The following is a 19,751-nucleotide window of genomic DNA, read 5'->3' on the forward strand; positions in this document are numbered from 1 at the left end:
CTGAGACTCCCAATAAGGTTGCAAATATAGAGTGGTGGGTTTTGTGCTGTGGATGCCTAAAAGCTGGACTAAAACTACCAACTTTATTTTATATAAACCCTGAAAAGGGACCCTGACATCTCATTAAAAATCCGGTTGGCCGCCCACAGCTGGGCAGGCAGGCTCCATCCCCGGCAGCTCCGCAAGGCCCGGGAAGTGGTGGCAGTCCCTCCAACTCCCAGGCGGAGGGGCTGCTCAAGGTAGGGTGACCAGACAGCAAGTGTGAAAAATTGGGACGGGGGTGGGGGGTAATAGGAGCCAATATAAGAAAAAGACCCAACAATCAGGACTGTCCCTATAAAATCGGGACATCTGGTCACCTTAGCCCAAAGGGCTCTGCGCACTGCCCAAGCCCTGAGCGCTGACTCCACAGCTCCCATTGGCCGGCTGTGGAGTGGCACTCAGGGTGGCGCTTGCAGGCAGGGGCAGTGCGCAGAGCCCCTTGGTCAGCCCCTTCACCTAGGAGCTGGAGGGACATGCCGCCGCTTCCTGGGAGCCATGACCGCATGGACTTCCTCTGTCCCCGGCCTCTAGGGTTACCATATTTTAAAAAAACAAAAAGAGGACACTCCGTGGGGCCCCAGCCCCGCCCCTTCCCCTGGCCCCACCCCAACTCCACCCCTTCCCCAAAGTCCCCGCCCCAACTCTGCCCCCTCCCCTGAACGCTCTGCCCCCTGCTCCTCGCGAATCAAATGTTCGCGGGAAGCCTGAAACAGGCAGGCAGCAGGTAAACTGGGGCGGTAGCGGTGGGGCGCAAGGAGGCGCAGCCCAGTCCGGCCCCCCCAGCCGAGCGGCTCTGGCCCCGGCGTCTCCGGCCTGGCTCGGGCCTTGGGGCGCCAGCCCCGGTTCCAGCCGAGCGTGCTGGCCCCAGCCATGCGGCTCTGGCCCCGACGACGCCAGCTCTGCTAGGGCCCCGGGTCACCGGCCTTGTCCGAGTGGCACCGGCCGGCGGCCGAGTACCCCCAGCCCCGGTCCCAGCGGCTCCAGCCCGGCTTGGGCCCCGGTTCTGGCCGAGCGGCTCCGGCCCAGACCCACCCCCGGCCCCAGCAGCTCCGGCTCCAGCCCCAGCGGCTCCAGCCCGGATCCAAGCCCCATGTCCCCTCCCTATTTTCCCGGACATGTCCGTCTTTTTGGAATTTCCTCCTGGATGGAGATTTGAGGACCAAAAAGCCGGACATGTTCGGGAAAATCCGGATGTATGGTAACCCTACTGGCCTCCTGAGGGCAGTACTGCCTGCACCCCATACCCTCTCTCATGCTTCAACCCCCTGCCCCAGCCCTGAGCCCCCTCCTGCCCTGCCATCCCCTCAGCCCCAGCCCTGAGCCTCCTCCTGCACCCCAACCTCCCCATCCCAGAACCCGCACCTCCAGCTGGAGCCCTCACCCCAACCCCCTGTCCCAGTCCTGAGCCCCCTCCCAAACCCCGGAGCCCCAGCCAAGCCATACCCCCAGCTGGAGCCCTCCCCACTTCCCTTGCCCAGTGCAATTGAGTTAGTGAGCAAGGGGAGGGGGATGGCGTGAGCAGGGGGCGGGGCAGGGCTTTCGGTTTTCTGCAATTAGAAAGTTGGACTCTAGGCGGGAGGAGGGGGATGTCCTGCGGGGGGAGGCACATGCTCCCCCTGCCTCGGGCTGGCCACGCGCTCCCTGGCGCTGATTGCCGGCGCCTGCGCCTCTGGCGCGATGAGGAACTAGGCTCCCTCCCCCAAGGGACGAACGGCCCTGCTCTCCCGGCTCAGCCTCAAGGCGCATGCGTCCTCCCCCTCCCTGTCCGCCTGCGGGAGGGGGCGCATGCGCAATCCTCCTGTTTTGGTCATGCGCAGGCGCCTACGCACTTTCTCGTAGTCTGGTCCTTAAGCGCCGACGCAGCGTCCTTATTACGTTGGAGACGCAGCGTCCTTATTACACTAGGCTGGGAACGCAAAAACGCATGCGCACAACCTCTACTTCTCAGTGAGGCGCATGCTCAGTTCTGCCCCCGCACTGCCGAGGAACGACGAGGGCGGGACGTTCACCCCACGCGGGGCAGAGCGGGGCCGGGACATGGCAGCGGCGGGCGGCGGGGTCTGGGCGCTATGGTGGCGGGGACTGATCTGCGGCAGGGCCGCTGCTCGCTGCGCAGAGTCCGGGGCCGGCCGCGCCTCGCTGCTGCTGCTGCGGCGGCCTCCAGGGCAGCTACTGGGTAAGCGCGGGGCCAGGCCGTTATCGGCGCCCACCCCGGCTCAGGCGGCCCCGGGGGCGGGGCCTGGGCGCGCTCTGCTGTGACGTGTGTTCTGCCCGCAGCCCCGCGGGGAATCACGTGGCGCCGCAGGGGGCGGGGGTTCTTTGGAGGAGCTGTGTCAGCACGTGCTCCCTGTGGCTCCCACCTAGCCCGTGCTGTTGCGGGTGTCCTCACGCTTTTTGGCCCTCCAGGGTTGGATGTCACTTGTTCTTGCTGCTGTGCTATCAAGACCCGTCGGTTTTTCCCAGGAGTGTTTCTTTTCTTGACGTAGCTACCTGAGGTAGGCTGTAGTGTGCTTGGCCCACACTGCCAGCTACCCAGTGTTACGGGCTCAGGATCATCCTGGGTGCCCTGGTGTGTGCATCTTCAGAGGTGGCAACCCTAATCTTGATCTTCTCGTGGACCGTCGTGCCGGGGGTTCTACGGGCATACATACATGTAGTGTCCTTTTCAGAAGTGCAGCTCTTTCTTAGTGCATGGTGGGGATGTCAGGGCTGGAGGGCACATGAGGAAGGCATTAGGCCTCAGGCCTCAACTTGGAGAATGTTTTAGCCAGCCTTAAGAATATAAGAACATAACATAAGAATGGCCATACTGGGTCAGACCAAAGGGTCATCTAGCCCAGTATCCTGTCTTCCAACAGTGGCCAATGCCAGGTGCCCCAGAGGGAATGAACAGAACAAGTAATCATCAAGTGAGCCATCCCCTGTCATCCATTCCAAGCTTCTGGCAAACAGAGGCTAGGGACACCATCCCTGCCCATCCTGGCTAATAGCCATTGATGAACCTATCCTCCATGAATTTATCTAGGTTTTTTTAACCCTGTTATAGTTCTTTTGACATGTAGCTAAGGTCCAACCCATTCTGCCATTGCCTTGTCATCTGTTCATGGTGTGGCTAGGCTCAGCATGCCTTCCTGAGGATCCCACTACCTTTGATGCTCCACCTTGATCTGAGTAGACTTCCCCTAAGACACTGTATGCTGGGTTCAGCTGACTGTAGCTTGCTTTAATAAATATTAAAAGCAGCCATGAGCCTTTAGGAAGCTGTGGTCCGTGCCTTCACTGGAGCAAAATTTGCAAGCCCTTGCAATAAAACAATAAGGGGGAAATGTTAAGTTGTTCACATAGTATTTCTTGAGATATTTCAAATCTGTCACTCCAGGAAAATGGCACCAAAATGATCTGAGACAGACTTAGCTTATTTACTGCTTAAGTATTATCACCAGGCTGTACAGACAGACCTAGTTACATTGTTTTCAAACTGAGTTAGCTAAATTTAATTTAAAACTCAAGTTCAAGTGCAATTATTTGTCTGGCCAACATCAGTAGATTGTTACCTGTATAACTGTTTCTGAAATCGGTTGAAATATAATTTAGTCTGTTTGTGCAATCCAACCATATTGTTTCAGCAGAATCTGAGTTCTGAACCAGTTTAGCAAAATCAGTCTGTGAGCCCGTTGGATATAGAGGCTGTAGAGTACTTGATTTTTGAATAAGTTATTATATACCACTTAAACTGGAGCTACAACTGTGAACAAATTCAGATGATTTACTGGTAGTTATTCCCCTTCCCACATGGGACTATCAATACCAATACAAACTCCTTTTGTACTGAGGTAACTGCATCCCCACTTACACTGCTAAACCATACCAGTATAGTTAAAGTGATGCAATTTTCTAGCACTGTATAGACAAGGAGTGTAAGAGTACAGGAGTGTTCCTTTGGCCAAAATTCTTTTTCCTTTCCCCTCCCCTGTTTTATACACTCCTCTCCCATCGATATGTGTTGTACTATATACTGAGTGTTTACCACTTTTCATCTTTGAACTGCAGTCATTTCTACTTTGTGTTGTGTAGTTTGAAGCACTTCAGGATTAAAAACCTTATATAAAATATGAATTACATAGTTCATGTGTTGTCATCTCATACTATCTGTCAGTGCAACTTTTGAGGAAAGTAAAGAGGAGGAGTCATGACAAAAAGGGCTCAAGGTGTGGTAACTATATCTATCTATTCAAAGTTGTTTACCATGAACGGTGTTTTGTATCCCAAAGATCCTTCTTTTTTGTTTGTTTGTGCTGAGTTGAATGAGTTGTGGAGAACACAGAAGTTGCTGTACAGAAATTGATAAACCCAGATTAGCTTTCCAATTTTTCAGGCATCTGCCTGCTTGGCTGGATCAGATTGTTGGTTCAGGGCCAATTTAAAAAAAAATTGATGGAGGGAGGAACATCGCTTTTAGGTTCTATGTCTGCCCAGAGTCGCACTAGATTTTTTTTTTTTTTTTTTAGCTTGTACTGTTTCTTTTTTTTAATTTTCTTTGATGTGCAAACAACCCCCTCAACTACAGAACAAGATAATATACCAGACTACAGACAATGCTGTTAAATACACTGTGCGAACTGAAAAAGTATAGGGTTTTTTTTTTGCATTTCATTGTGAGAGTAATCCTTTTTTAAAAAACAATTCTTCAAAAATGACTGACTTTAACTTTTTGCTCAAAAGGTACTATAGCAGCTTTAAAGAGCAATGATCAATATTTACTCTCTTACTTATCAGCATAGTGCATCTGTTGCAAGTTATAATTACTTGTGCACATATGTAAGTAAAAAGGAGATGATGTGAACATAGCCTTTAGGGTAACAGGAGACTAGATCTTAGTTGCTGCAGGACAGTTCTGTGGTGTGATGCTGTCGCCCACTTGTTTTAATGCGTAGCATTTCTGTATCTACTGAACTACATCACTAGGTCAGCCTTGAATTAATATTGTAGAGGCCCAGCAGATTTTATTTGGGGATGCATTAGTTTTTCATTAGTGAAAGGTGGGTCATTGGAAATTAATAATATGTAAATATTATATAGTGCTTATGACATAGCTTTAAGAATCTGACCTAATATGTCCAAAGGTCCATACTCAGCATTTCATAGATCGTATATAGGAGGGGAAATGGTCCCAAATCACTTTGCTTCATCCACAACTGAAAAGCTGCTAAAAACTGGATTTAATTTAAATATTATAGAAACCCACGAGGTCTATTGAAGTATTCAGTATATCAGCATTTTCTTAATCTCTCCAATGTGTAAAATTTGCATCAAACTGAATGGCACTGAAGCCTTCAGCCTAGTCTGTGTTTTCAAAAGTGAAAAGCCTTGTTTGTGGCCATCTTGCTTTATTGTGTTCAATACAACAATAAGAAACCTGACTTGGTTTATAATTATGTAATGGAAATCAGTGGTTCTCAACTAGGGGTCTGTGGCCCCTTAGGGGACTGTGAGGCAGGTTCAGGAGATCTGCTAGCCCTGAGTCCCGATGCCTTGCGGGGTAGAAGCCCAAAGACATGAGTGGAGTTGTGGGGATGGGAGGGACCAGGGATGTTGCCCCCCAAAACTGCAGTGCCAGAGCAGGATAGTCCTGGGGCAGCTCCACTCTCCCCCCGCCCCGGTCCTGGCGAGGTTGGAGGTGGGGTGGGGAGCCGGGCAGTGTCATAGAGTGGGCAGCCACAGTGCTCCCCCGTCTCCTCCTCCTCCTGCTGGTGCCCAGGGCTGTGGCTGCTTCTCAGTCAAAGGGGGTTGGGAGCTGCTCCTGCCGCCAGTAAGAGCCTTCCAGGTAGGGGGACCCGTCTCTGGGGTGGCCAGAGCCCTTCTGGAGCAGTGACCGCAACCTTCCCAGCATATAGCCCCTAGCTACTCACTGAATGCACCCTGAGCTACCCCCCTGCCTGCATACTGTCCCTAGCTTCCCCTCTCCCTGCACCATGAGTGGTTTTCAAACTTTTTGAGCTGAGCCTCCTGCCCCCCCCCCTTTGAATTATAATTGTTGGATGCATGCCCCCCACAACCCAGACAAGGTGCGGTGCAGCTGAGGTGAGTCTGGGAGTGGAGGTGGTGCTCCCTCCCCGGGCCCTGCTGTGCAGAGCTGGCCCGAGCCCCGCCAGGCCTTGCTCCCCTCCAAAATAGAAATCAACTATGCCAAGAGTCCTCCTGCCCAGTGGCCAGCGCTAAAGCCCCAAACCTGCCCTTTCCCCTTCCACCTGCTGGGCCCTGGAGTTTTCATAGCACGTTGCAGGGGCTCAGAAAGAAAAAGGTTGAGAAATCCCTGATGTAGATGATTTGTCTAATGTTAACTAGGCCCTCTGATTTAACTGTTCTAATATGTGCAAGACAATGGAAAATTTTCAAACCTCAGTAACTTGTGGATAGTGGGAGAACATGAACTATAAGAACAATGTGTCTGCATTGGCAAAAATCCCCCAAACCACACAGTGAGGAATCTGTACCTATTTAGCGGATGATAATTAGAAGTTGTATAAGTATACTCTTTTCCAAGCAAATGCACATCTGACAGACTAAATGTATTGTTATTGTACCTCCAAGCAGAAATAGAATAAGAGACAGAAAAAAAGATGACCACAACAGAGAGATACTTATCTTCACTGTATACCATGAATTTTAAGCAGCATTGTTCATAGTGGTAGTATTCATCTTAAAACTTGGAGGAGGGCAGGAATGATAAATTATCAGAATCCTACTGGACAGAAATGGCATGCAAATGTGATAGCCTTTTGTACTACACATTTTCACACATGTATTGTTCCAGATGCAGCCTTCAGTTCAAACATACAGGTGACCCCAGCATTTGTTATCTCCTCTGTCACATACCCTCTGACTTTTTGATAACTGGATTCTTGCTCTTATGGTATGTGGAGAGAGAGAACCAGATATTTTTGCTTAGGCTTTTTAGCTGACATGATAAATGTTGTCTTCTTTATCTGAAAGATCAATCTGACAACTCCAACTAAAATGCTGGTTTCATCCTGGTTCTGTACAATAAATAATGGCTCCAAGGAATCATTATAGTCCATCATGTCCTCTTAGGTACACGGTAGGGGCTTTCCACTCTTTCTATAGATGGCATTGGAACTAGAGAACTACATTTAAATGACATTGAGGAACTGATCACTCAGTTTCCTTGCTTTTATGGATTAAGCTCAGTCCTGAACCAGTTTCTTTGTGTCAGTATTTCAGCAACTGCTGAAAAGTAACTGTTCTTCCCATTATATAGGGTTGGGATACCTAGTAATGGAGTCATTATGGTTTAATAAAATGGTATCAAAAACAGATCCCAGTTCTTAACTGTTCATCACTTTTTTCATAGCTCAGTGGTTTGAACATTGGCCTGCTAAACCCAGGGTTGTGAGTTCAATCCTTGAAGGGTCCATTTAGGGATCTGGGGCAAAAATCTGTCCGGAGATTGGCCCTGCTTTGAGCAGGGGGTTGGACTAGATGACCTCCTGAGGTCCCTTCCAACCCTGATATTCTATGATCTTTGATCTTTGTTGCAATCGGGGGTCGGCAACCTTTCAGAAGTGGTGTGCCGAGTCTTCATTTATTCACTCTAATTTAAGGTTTCACGTGCCAGTAATACATTTTAACGTTTTTAGAAGGTCTCTTTCTATAAGTCTATAATATATAACGAAACTATTGTTGTATGTAAAGTAAATAAGGTTTTTAAAAGGTTTAAGAAGCTTCATTTAAAATTAAATTAAAATGCAGAGCCCCCCAGACCAGTGTCCAGGACCCAGGCAGTGTGAGTGCCACTGAAAATCAGCTCGTGTGCCGCCTTTGGCACGTGTGCCATAGGTTGCCTACCCCTGATCTACACACACAATGTTGAGTCCGTGATTTATCACCATTTTGGAGCAGGGACCCTTGAGTTTCTTGCAACTGCCCCATGTCTCCATGCTACAGCCCCATTTCACTCAACATTGCCATGTCCAGTAATAACCAGAAGGGGTTAGAGCTGCACAGGAAGCTTCTCCTATCAGGAGTAAATCTGCTGCCTTTAGAATATACCTATTCCTGTGGCGTAGGGAGCTTTCCCTTTATTAGAATGCATTTCTTGAACTTAAAAATGGACTTTTGTTTTGTTTTTTGTTTCCACTCACGTTTGAGTGAACAGAACATGAAAATTTGGCTTTAAATCTCTGTTGAAATTTTCCCTTCCCTATTAATCATAAGCCTTTTATATTTAACTGGTAGTTTGATCATCCTCTAAACAGCAGCTCAACCAGTTACTTTCCTTGTGTTTGGGATTGGTTCTTTCTGCTAAATGGAGAAGCTTATTGAAATATCTTCTACAGTATTGGTGCTTTATCCAGCTGCAGTGGGACTCTTGAAAATATTGTTTTATTGTTATTAAAATAACTACTGTATTAAGAGACTTCACGGGGAAGACTGGCTTCAGTCTGAGTTTAAAATTGTTTGACAAGAAGTTGATTCCTCTAAGTATGACAGTGACTTCAAAATATTTTTAGGATGTTAGTGGCGTGTACTCTTCAGAAACTAACTTTGCCTTTGTGTGTGTGATTAATCTGGTAAAATTTTCACCAAAAATAACCATTTCATTTTGAGTCAGCAAATTTGTCAACTTACTGAAATTGCCTAATGACAGTGAGTTCATGGGAGCATACTGTTGTTTACTTACTGGTACATCTGTGCTATCTCTCAACATTGGGCGCAGGGGAGGGTTTGTACCACTTGAGTATTTTTCTCTAATATAAAGCCAGCCCTTTATACTGAAATATTTTTATGATAAAGGACTTTAGTTTTTAGAAAGCCCATGTGGCAATTCTGTCTTTTCATTGAAGCTTTTCTGAGCTTCATTTTATTAATTATGAAATTAAATCTAGAAAACACTGCTGTTGTAACTTCTTAAAGAAGTGATGGATTTCAGACTCTGACTGAAGTTTTTGTACAGCAATAAATGTACTTGAACTTGCTTTTCAGAGGCTGGTTGTCTAACTACAGTGTTGCTAGTAGAGGGGTATAGTTTTTTTTAATTCGAAATTAAGCATCATTTTGTGTGTGTCAGCATTTGTACTTAAGTGACATAATTGAACAGTTATTTCAGTTAGATACGGTTAACTTAAATAACTTAGCTAAGGTGCCGTGAGATGGAATAGTCGATTACAAGCAGCTCATTGTTGGTTCTAGAATGGTTTAAGGATTTGAAATTTGGTGCTTGGCTATCACTGCTTAAAATTTAATGCTCCCGAGGAGTCCAAGGATCTGAATTTTGTTCTTTACTGACTCAGAATATTAAAATTACAAAGGAGAATGTGAAAAATGACAAGTATTGAGCATGCTCAATTCATTAGAGGAACGAGAAGAAGAGGCATGAGGTTGTAATACACATTAACTGAAATAAAACCCCTCAACTTCAAGGATCTAGCTTGAAAAGTAGTAGTATTAATACATAGCAAGCGTTTTTTCTGGCCATTGATAAGTTCAGAATGACAGAAAGTCTGTCAAACTTGGTTTCTGATCGCACAAAGCAGACCTGCCACTATCAAAAGCCCAGTGGGGGGAAATGATGCAGGCAATCTTTGTTGTATCAATAATGTAAACGGCCTAGACAGGTGACTGTCATTTTAGTGTTGGCATAATAACGAGAGAGTGTCTCCATTGATGTTATTAAATGATTTAGTAGTGACAGGGGGTTTTGGAACTGAAGAAACTGAGTCCAGAGGAGACTTACAAAAGTAAGTTTGCTTAATAAGACCTTTACTGAACCTCAGGTGGTAAAGAGGAGAATGTCTAGGGTTTCCATAGATCTCCTTTGCTAAAAATATCTAGCAAGATAACATGTGAAAAGATAATGATACAATAACTCCTACTCACAGTTTTTACCTCATCAGCCCAAACTCTCATGGTTGATCAGACTTTGCAGAGGTTGTCATATTTCTAGCAACGTCTAAAAGCTGCTTTTGCCAAATTAATCATTTCATGATTGAGCCATAAATCACAGGATAGCTTTAGGCCTGGCCAGACTCAAATACCAAATACAGCTGTAGCAGAGCAAGCAGCAATGTTGCCTGAAGAGTTTCTATAACTGTTTGTATGATTTCTTTTCTTAAAGCAGGGTGGATTGATTTTAAATCAGATCTTAATTATGCTTTAAATCAACAAGCAAGAATCTTGATTTAAGTCATTGATTTTAATAGTTTTTTATATTTTTACATTTTATCTATTTTCATATAAAAAGATTGGTTTTTTTCCATTGGTTGATAACCTTTAAAACACATTGATTTGCACCTCAATATAGCCGTTATACTAAACTTGATATTTTTTGCTGACCACGAGGACACACTATCTATATTCGCTCATTTAAGCAGTTATATAGAACTCGTTAATTTTTAGCTTTATGACGTTAGAAAATGATGAACGATGTATTATTTACTAGATGATTAACTTTTCACTTGTGATTTGGGTAAAGCTGTATTTGGATAAAAATTCAATTAAAAATGCACAAAAATATTTTACAATTGATTTAATCAAATAAAACTACTATAAAATGTGCTGGATAAGAAAACAGTTTATCACAAAGTATCAAAACATGTTTTAATTTAAAATGAATATGTTTATTAACCAAAGCAAGTGTTATTTAAACTTGGTGAATTGAACTTATTGTTTCAGGTTTCCACATGTCCTTCAAGGTTTTAAAATTAGTAAGAAAATAAGATCTACGATTAGTTTTATGCATAGTTTAAAAGAGGAAAACAAGTGTTGCTGTTTTTTCCACTCCGGGTTGAGAGAGAGAGAGAGATTTTTAACTCTGAAGGAACTAGTCATTGAACTGAAATAATTGAATATACACCTCTACCCCGATATAACGCGGTCGTGGGGAGCCAAAAATCCCTACCGCGTTATAGCTGCAACCCCGTTATATTGGGGTAGGGGCGGCAGGGCTCCGGCGGTGATTTAAAGAGCTCTGGGCTGCGGGGAGCCCGGGCCCTTTAAATCACCGGCAGATTTTTTGTGTTTTTATTTTTTTGTTTGTTTTTTGTTTTTGTTTTTTTTGTTTTTTTATTGGGCAACTTGAGAACATGGTGTTCAAAGATTCCACTAGGTGAAATTCTAAGACTTCTAGGTTTTCCTTATTAGTAAGCTGAAAAAAGAGAAAAATGTGTTAGATTTATTCCTTGTTGAAACTGTATAAGTAGCAGCAATTTAGGATGGAATTATGAGTCTTGGAAAAAAAACCTGTTTTAACATACAAATTTCTGATTGCCCCATTAATATTGAAGTATCAATTGAAAAGGAGCAAAATAACTAGCAATAGTCTCCAGACTAAGTTGGCATTACTGCAATGATGTTAGTTGCACTACTAAAGTTTGACTAACTTTTTATTTATTGAATTTCTGTTGGGCTTTCAGTACAGTAATGTTACTTCCATGTATTGGTTTTCGTATGGTGGAAAAATCCAAAGCTTGTTTCATTGTTCTCACCTCCTCCCAACTTATCCCCATTCTGTTTAACATTGATTACAGTGGGACTCTGGGCAGGAGATGGACTGAGTTTGTAGTTCTCTATGGAGGACTGGTGCCTTTGATTGTAGCTTGTTCCACACCTATGGTACCATGTAAATAAAAACTTCACTTCTTAAGATTAATTTTGAAAAACATACTACTTCAGAATAGCAGAGAGGCAAATAATAAGGAAGCGCAAATAAATAACTTTAAACTAACCAGATAACTAAAGTTATTGAGGAAATATGAAATTAGTAACAAATCAAGATTCAGTAACATTCAGTTGTGTGCAAACCCTTTAAAAACTGACAAGGGTTAGTCAACCACGCTTCTGATTATAGAGTGAAACTGTTAGTATTGCATGACTTGAATATCATCTTGCTTTTTTCACCCAGATAGCTGTGTGGTCCCAGAAGATTTGAAATTGTACTAATAGATAGTATTGAACATAATTTCAAAACTCTGTTGGGATTGAGTATTTTACTTAAACTAAAATATTTTGTTTCAAGATGATTTCTAATATGTTTTCTGGTATCTTACCTCAAGTACTTAAGTATTTCTGATGATGATTTTCTTTATAAAATGTCTTTTTTTGTGTTTTTAAAGCTTGCAGACAGAAGGCATCAGTCAGTTTCCTTAGTCGACCTGATCGTCCAAATCTAGCTTATAATAAGATAAAAGGCAAGAACCCAGGTGTTGTCTTCCTCCCAGGCCTTAATTCAAATATGAATGGGCAGAAAGCAGTTGCACTCCAGGACTTCTGCAAATCTCTCGGTCATGCCTTTGTAAGGTACAGTCAAGAAGATTGTTTAGAGAAACTAGCATGAATTATAGTATGGCAGCCAGGAATGAGGAATTCTGTGAAAATACGACTAGGATGCTGAAAATTCCTCCCCCGCTTCAGCCTGTTAGATTTTGACATCTGATTGAAAGCATGCAATATAAGCAATAATGTCTGCCTCTTGTGATGGTGTTACCATCAATCTGTATCTGAGATATGTTCATCTTTTCTATGCAGAAGTTATTTAAATCAGTAAAATGAATTTTTCAACACACTTGCATGACTCATTGAAATTGTAATTATCTCTGTTCTAACCTGAGTGATATGCTTCATGAAATAGTAAGATTATCAGCATAAAAATGAAAAATCTTTGAAAATGGAAATCTTCACTTATATTATGGTTAATACATATAAATTAAATAGTTACTGCATGCTTAAACTCCACCCTGCAAGGGGCACTGTGTTGGTGGACTCCTGCTTGGAGCCCCTGGATTTGGGCCTTAGGACAGAGCTCTTGTTTTAGCTCTCTTACAGAATGCTATTTGTGATGACTCAACTGCTAACTCTTATGAATGCAGATTAGTGTCTATTGGTCAAGTATCTTGAGTGGGTTTAGAGGAGTATACCTAGTGAAATGAATCGCATAGTACAGATGAAACATTATTTAAGAAGGTACAGAATGTAATAAGGATGTACAGTCTCAGTACTTGACGACACATTTATGAACCATGTATAGTATATGAAGGAGACTCTTGACTTGAAAATCTAAAAATGAAAAAATCATGTAGGTCTTTGACTCGTTCTTCAAGGACAGTCCTGTCCATATGTCTGAGTTAAATCTGCAAATCCAAATTTAACAAGCTAGTTAGTGCATGGGTGCACTGCATCTCCTAGTTGTCTCGTGCTCCCAAATCCCTATGTATATGATTTGACGTCCAAGAGTACCGTATATACTTGTTCATAAGCCAAATTTTTTTAGTAAAAAAGGGAAACACCAGAGTCGGGGGTCGGCTTATGAACAGGTATAGAGAGGGAGAGGTGGGACACAATCCATCCCCCCCAACAGAGGGAACAAGGAGAGGCAGCACAGCCAGCAGAGCCAGAAGGGAAGAGGTGGTGCCAAAGTCTCTCCGCTTCTGGCCACGCTGCTCTCCTCCCAGCCTCCAAAGCAGCTGCAGCTCCGGGGCTGGCAGGCTTCAGCCATGCTGCTCGGCCCCGCCCCCCAGAGCAGGCTGTGGCCACGCCGCCCGGGCTCCAGAGCACGCTGCCCGGCCCAGCCCGATGGAACATGCTGCGGCCGCGCCGCCAGATCTGGCCCGCCAGAGCAGGCTGCGACCACGCTGCCCAGCCTGCTGGAGCAGCTCCAGCCAGGTCAGAGACATCCTCCCCTGGCCCTCCCCAGATAAGGTGGGGTCATGTGGGGGGTGGTCACAGGGGTTACTCCCCTGACTCCCAGTTTCTCCCCCCCAAAAGAATTTCCCCACCAGTTGCTGTCCCGGCCCGTCAGGGTAAGCCGCTGGCGCGCTGGGACACTTTGTTTACTTAGGTTTACCTCCGTGCCTGCAGACACTCGAGGTAAACAAACCATCTTGGCCCGCCAGCGGCTTATCCTCATGGCCCGGGAGCCAAAGTTTGCTGAACCCTGAATTATAGGGTCGGCTTATGAACGGGTTATAAAAATTTTCCATTTTTACTTCTGCATCGGGGGGGGGTCGGCTTATAAACGAACCGGCTTATGATCGAGTATATACGGTAACTTTCTCTCTTAACTGAAATTTCTGAAAACCTCCATGATTATGAGGTATGTTGCCTTTATTGCAATTGTTTAATTCTGATTAACAGTGAAGAGTATTGTTCCTGTTCTGTGTAGGTACTGTTTGATGCAGCTTGTTTCGTAAGTAATATTAAATTTTTATCTTGACTGTTAACTTGCAGATTTGATTATACAGGATGTGGAAGTTCAGATGGTAATCTTCAAGAGTGTACGGTTGGAAAGTGGAGGAAGGATGTTTTGTCTGTACTAGATGAACTCACAGATGGACCACAGGTTATATTTTATTTTTAAATATAGCATAAGCCAGAAATACAGTTTAATGGTCCTTGTGAATGATCTTCTATAAAAAAGAAAAGAACTACCTTTGTACTCATTTCCAGTTTGAGTTGTTTCAAATGGAACAAAAAAGTATCAGTCACGAAGTACCTTACACAGGGATGGAGGTGCTGATCAACAAGCTAATAGCAATGGAAATAACATTGTAGAACAACACTAAATGGAAAATAAACTAGATTAGGTAATGAAACAACTTGGGGAGAAATCATTTTAGTTCAAAACAAAATAAAGTCAGGAAGTCAGTGTTAAGCTGTCCATTGCATAGATACCATTGCAATGGACGCTTTCAAATACTACATACTGCTCAGTTTAAATTAATGAGAGGGAGTTCTACTAAGTAATTACTTCTAATATAGCTCAGAGTGAATATTAGAACTACTGTATTGTAATGTGTTAAAACTTGTTTTGTGTGTTTGTCTGACTTTTATTAATGAGCCTTTACAAGGCTCATTTCTTTAAAGATGTTAAAGCACTTCAACAGCTGGAAAAATAAAAAGTAAAAGTACTCGATGCTCAACTACATTTCAATTCTCGTTTTGTTTACAGTGGGTCAGTCTGAGAAAGCAATAACCTGCCCCACTGAACAAAAAACAATAGTTAAATGCCAGATCTCGTGATGCTTACTCAGGCAAAATTCCCATTGGAAGTTACCCCGCAGAATGGCTGTAAGGGCAGCAGGATTATGCCCCAGGTTTAAGTAGCTAAACAAAACTGAAAATATTTTGATTTAAAAAAAAAAAAAAGTAAATTGGTAATTTAAATAAAAAATCATTTTGTGTGTTTTTGTTTTTCAAATCTTATTTTAAGATTCTAGTGGGATCCAGCTTAGGTGGATGGCTGATGCTTCATGCAGCAATAGCTCGTCCAGAAAAGGTGGCCGCTGTAGTTGGAGTAGCTGCAGCTGCAGACTATCTTGTAACAACTTTTAAACAACTTCCCCTTGAGGTAAATGTTAACGGCTTTTAATGTTCTGTTTTTGCAAATTTTGAAAACTTACTGGTGTGAAATCCCGTTATTAAATTTTTTCATTGTGTATCTTATGGTTAAATGGACTGTAAGAGTTGGTGTTGAGTTAGCAGCCTGCAAAATAGTGAAATTTCTGAGTGAAATTGTCAGAATTAGTTAAAATGAAGACTTCTTACAACCACCGTATATAAGAGCCTTAATTGTGGACCAGGGACTCATTGTGTTAGGCACAGTAGAAGCACAAAACAAAAAGATACCTGCCCCAAGCAACTTAAAATCTAAGTATAAGAAAAAGAGATATCAGATAGATACAGATGAATGGAGAACAAAGACAGTATTCGTCAGCATAATAGGCAGTGGTCTCATCACACCAGCAATCTAACTGTTGTCAGGATTTTGTAGGTATCATGACAAAGAGTTCTGAGGAGGGTTATGAAAGGGGATAAGAGGTAGGTAGCTTTGCGCTTTTTACCAGGAGCACCTCACATATATGAGGAGCAGTATAGGAGAAAGCAAAAAGATGCTGGTTTGAAAATTTAACAAGTGGCCCGTTGAGGCTGGTAACATGGACTGATCAGAGGCAGGAATTGACATTTCAATAGTGAATGAGAGATGATAGATAGGGTGGGGATAAGCAGTGAAGAGCCTTGAAAGTGAAGACAAGTAGCTTATATTTGATAAGCTAGAGAAAAGGGAACTGCGGGGAAGGGGAGGTGCATGGGAAAAGAGTGGTGATGTGGTCAAGCAGCAGACTAAGAAAATATTTGAAGAAGCATTCTGAATGGATATGAATGGGGCAAAATGGCATTTGTCAAGGCCAAAGGGAAGGATGTTGCAGTAATTGAGACGTGAGATGATTAGGGCTTGGATAAGGCTTAGCTTCATGGATGGATAAGAAGGTTGTTTTTTAAAGATGTTGTGCAGAAAGAAGATCTAAAGGGAGATCCTGACTGAGGACCTAGAGAGAAGTCTGAATCAAATGACTTCTGGGATATGGGTCTGAATGATAGGCAGGATGATTGAGCAAAGAGTTGGGGAGGGAAAGATTGAGGTAAGTGTAACTATTCGATGTCCAAGGCTAGAAAGTAACTTCATATACCAACACCACTGTGACAGATATGGCAGTTTCCTGCAATATCTTTGGAAGAACTTACTGCATTACGTTGAAATAGCTTTGGAATCCTTTGTGTCATGAATGCAAAGTTGATGTATTATTTTGGGATTGTATGTGACATCTCTTGGGGGAAGAGATGGGGCCAGTGTAAACCCTGGAGAAGTGTAATGCGCTTCAAAGGACTATTTCAAACAATATGCCAGACAAAAAGGAACTTTTGGGACAAACCAAGTTAAATGGGTTTGTTAGAAAGGACCTGGAGGGAGATGAATGCAGGTTCCCATCACAACCTTTTTGAAACTATGCCCTGAGGGGAGAACCATTGTCATTACCTATTCATGGTCTCTGAAGACCCAAGTGAAAGAAAGGTGTATGCCTATGGGTGCTTGTTCAGAGTAAAAGCTTGTATGAACTTGAAACCACACACCCTCTGTGGGGTTTTAAGGACTGATGGCTTACCAGAGCCCTCCTTGGAGTTGGAGGTGATCTCTGGTACGCATATCAGCCTGCATGTAGGTTTTATTGTTTTAATAGGTCTTCTGTAATGCTGTCATCTTAAGAGTAAATGTGCCTGTTTAGGAAAAAGCTGTGTGGTAACTTGTAACTGTGGCAATTACACTGTTTATAGCCTCTGAGAAAGCAAAGCACAGCCTGTTTAAGTAGTCTGTCTTTCTGGGGAATTCACAGTGTAGGCAGGGAGCTGTGCAGCCTGGAAATACTCCAGTCAGGACCAAGAGAGATACGGGTCTCTCAACAGAAGAGGTAACAGCTGAGAGTCTGGGAGCCTAAAATGGGTGTCCTTGCTGGACCACAGAGTGGGAATACAGATGCAGTTGTGACAACTACTTCCATTTGAACCTGACTTAAATTTTGGTAGGTTAGATCTGGGGTTGAAGTAGGATTTTTCTATATAATTTGAAATGAACTGGATTTGGGCTCCAAATTTGACACAGTAATTATTGAAGTGTTTACCTGAGTGCAGAACTCTAGTGTAGTAGCTTTTTGGTTCTTGCTAGCGATACCTTATAATATAACCTGATCTCAAGGGTGGAGGGAGGGAATGTCCACCAAAAAACTTTGGGTGGGAGGGTTTGGTTTTGATGGGCTTTTTTATGTGTCTCTTTTTGTGAGGCTTAACTCCTGCATGCTCAAAGAATTTCCCCAGGAGGGAAGAAAGGCCACAAATTGTCTCCTCCCTCCCCCCACTGGTAACCCCCCTGTCTTCATCGGGTCCCCTTCCTTGGTGACTTCTTTGTGAGGTCCAAAGGAATGAAGCCCTGAGCCTCTGAAGACTTGAGGGAAGTCAGTTGAGATTGGAGGGTGCAGGGGTCTTCGGCTGGGGGAAAGCAGATCAGGTAATATTTCCACCTTTCCCTTTCTGTGGACCTCCTGAGGTGTGATAGAGGAGAGAGCTCATGACAAGCCTTTGGAGGCCAAGGAGTGAAAAACCCCTATTCCCCATGAGTCTTTCGCTCATTGACAGTTAGTGAACTCTTCCGAGCCTTGGTTGACTTCACAAGGACTAAAACCAGTTGTGGGTTGTAGGGGGCTGCTGACTCTTTTGGCTGGGTCATGGCTGAGAGGCCTGCTGTGTGAGAGCCCTGAATAGCTGAAGTTTGTGGGAGGGAGGTACAGATCAGCTTCTGAGACTCATTGTGGGTGTTTCCCTCCTGTAGATGTCAGGGGGGTTACAGGAATGGGTCAGATACGCCCCTCTTCCGCCTCCTGACCTCAACTGGTAAGGATAAGTTTGTAAGAGTTTGGGGTTTTTTGTTTGTTTTTGTTTGCTCTTAGTAATGTGCTGAAAACAGAGTCAAGGAGTCTGCTTGCCTCGTTTAATAAGAGTGAATCGCATTTGTCTGGAATATTCTTTTTCTTTTCTAAAACAGGTCCAAAAAGAAATAGAAGAAAAGGGTGAATGGAAGCTGCCAACAAAACACAACGAGGAAGGGTTTTATTGTTTGTCATATGAGTTCATTAAAGAAGCAGAAAACCACTGTCTGTTGAGCAATCCTATTCCTATAACCTGCCCTATAAAACTTATCCATGGCATGAAGGATGAAGATGTCCCATGGCAGGTATCCATGAAAATTGCAGATCGTGTTGTCAGCACAGATGTGGACGTGATCCTCCGCAAAGTTGGTCAGCACCGAATGAATGAGAAGGATGACATGAAACTTCTTGTGTACACTGTTGATGATTTAATTGACAAGCTGACAACCCTAGCATGAGTTGCATGTTAGCACTAATGCATGAGCTTAACACTCAGATCTCTTCTGTGATTAACCAAAACCTCACTTTTTTTATGGCAATGGAACACTGCTGAATCTGGAAGGATGCAAAGGTCACAAAAGAAAGGAAGTGGAGCTTTAATTTCTGTCTCCTTACCTCTGTTTTGTAAATAAAGGTGTTTTCTTAATGCTGCATTTGCACAAATGGTAGAAAATGTGAAGAAAATGCTGCTGTTTGTTGGAAAACTTTCCCCCACCTTGATTTCCTGTGACTTTTTTTTCAAGTTTCCTACACTATTTTGTACTGAAACATGTTTCCCTTTCTTACATTTGTGCCAATGGTTAATTTTTGCTACTATTAGAACTGTACAGTACAACTTAATTTTTTTATTCCTTTTGACATCCTAAAATAAATATTATGTTTTATGCTTTAACATTATTCCATTTCTGAGTTCTGAAACTTGTGTGGGAGCCTTCCCACCCCAAATATGTACCTGAAATGTTCAATTAAATAATGCCCCTAGAAATAGAATGGGGGAAAATGCAGCATAATAAAGCTGGCTTCAAATATAAAATGGAGTTTTAGTATTGATATTAAGCCATAAAACAGCTGCACAATATCTTAGTGTCCTTTGTGCCTGGGAGAGTGATGAGCAAGTTTGATTTTTTGAGTTGCTCAGAATAACTAAAAACTGAAATTTCAGTTGTACAGATGTCTTTCTAAGCTCATTATACCAGATGAAAAGTAATCACATGGTCATTGTTCTAGGGTCCTAAGGTTGATCTCTACCATCATATTCTATAAGAGTTGTAGGTCAATTACATTGAAAGATTTAGATATTTCTGCATTAGTGAATATATTTAATCCTATTAAGGCAGAGTGAAGCAAGGAAGCAGGAGTTGCCCAACATTCCTCCCTAATGTCATGCAGAAACTTACATACACAATAACACTTCTTTAAAAAGCTATATGCTGTACTTGA

At 43.4% G+C, this 19,751-nt stretch overlaps 1 protein-coding gene across 1 annotated transcript; it reads left to right on the plus strand.

The window, feature by feature from the left end:
• The first annotated feature begins 2,143 nt into the window (after positions 1–2,143).
• ABHD10 (abhydrolase domain containing 10, depalmitoylase) lies at positions 2,144–19,203 on the plus strand. Its single transcript, XM_065414493.1, has 5 exons — positions 2,144–2,218; positions 12,174–12,357; positions 14,284–14,395; positions 15,266–15,403; positions 18,428–19,203. Exons 2-5 carry the CDS (start codon positions 12,293–12,295, stop codon positions 18,767–18,769), a joined length of 657 nt encoding a protein of 218 aa, XP_065270565.1. The 5' UTR covers positions 2,144–2,218; positions 12,174–12,292; the 3' UTR covers positions 18,770–19,203.
• Positions 19,204–19,751: the final 548 nt, after the last annotated feature.

The sequence above is a fragment of the Emys orbicularis genome, chromosome 1 (genome assembly GCF_028017835.1).
Source record: "Emys orbicularis isolate rEmyOrb1 chromosome 1, rEmyOrb1.hap1, whole genome shotgun sequence".
NCBI classification, from domain to species: Eukaryota; Metazoa; Chordata; order Testudines; family Emydidae; genus Emys; species Emys orbicularis.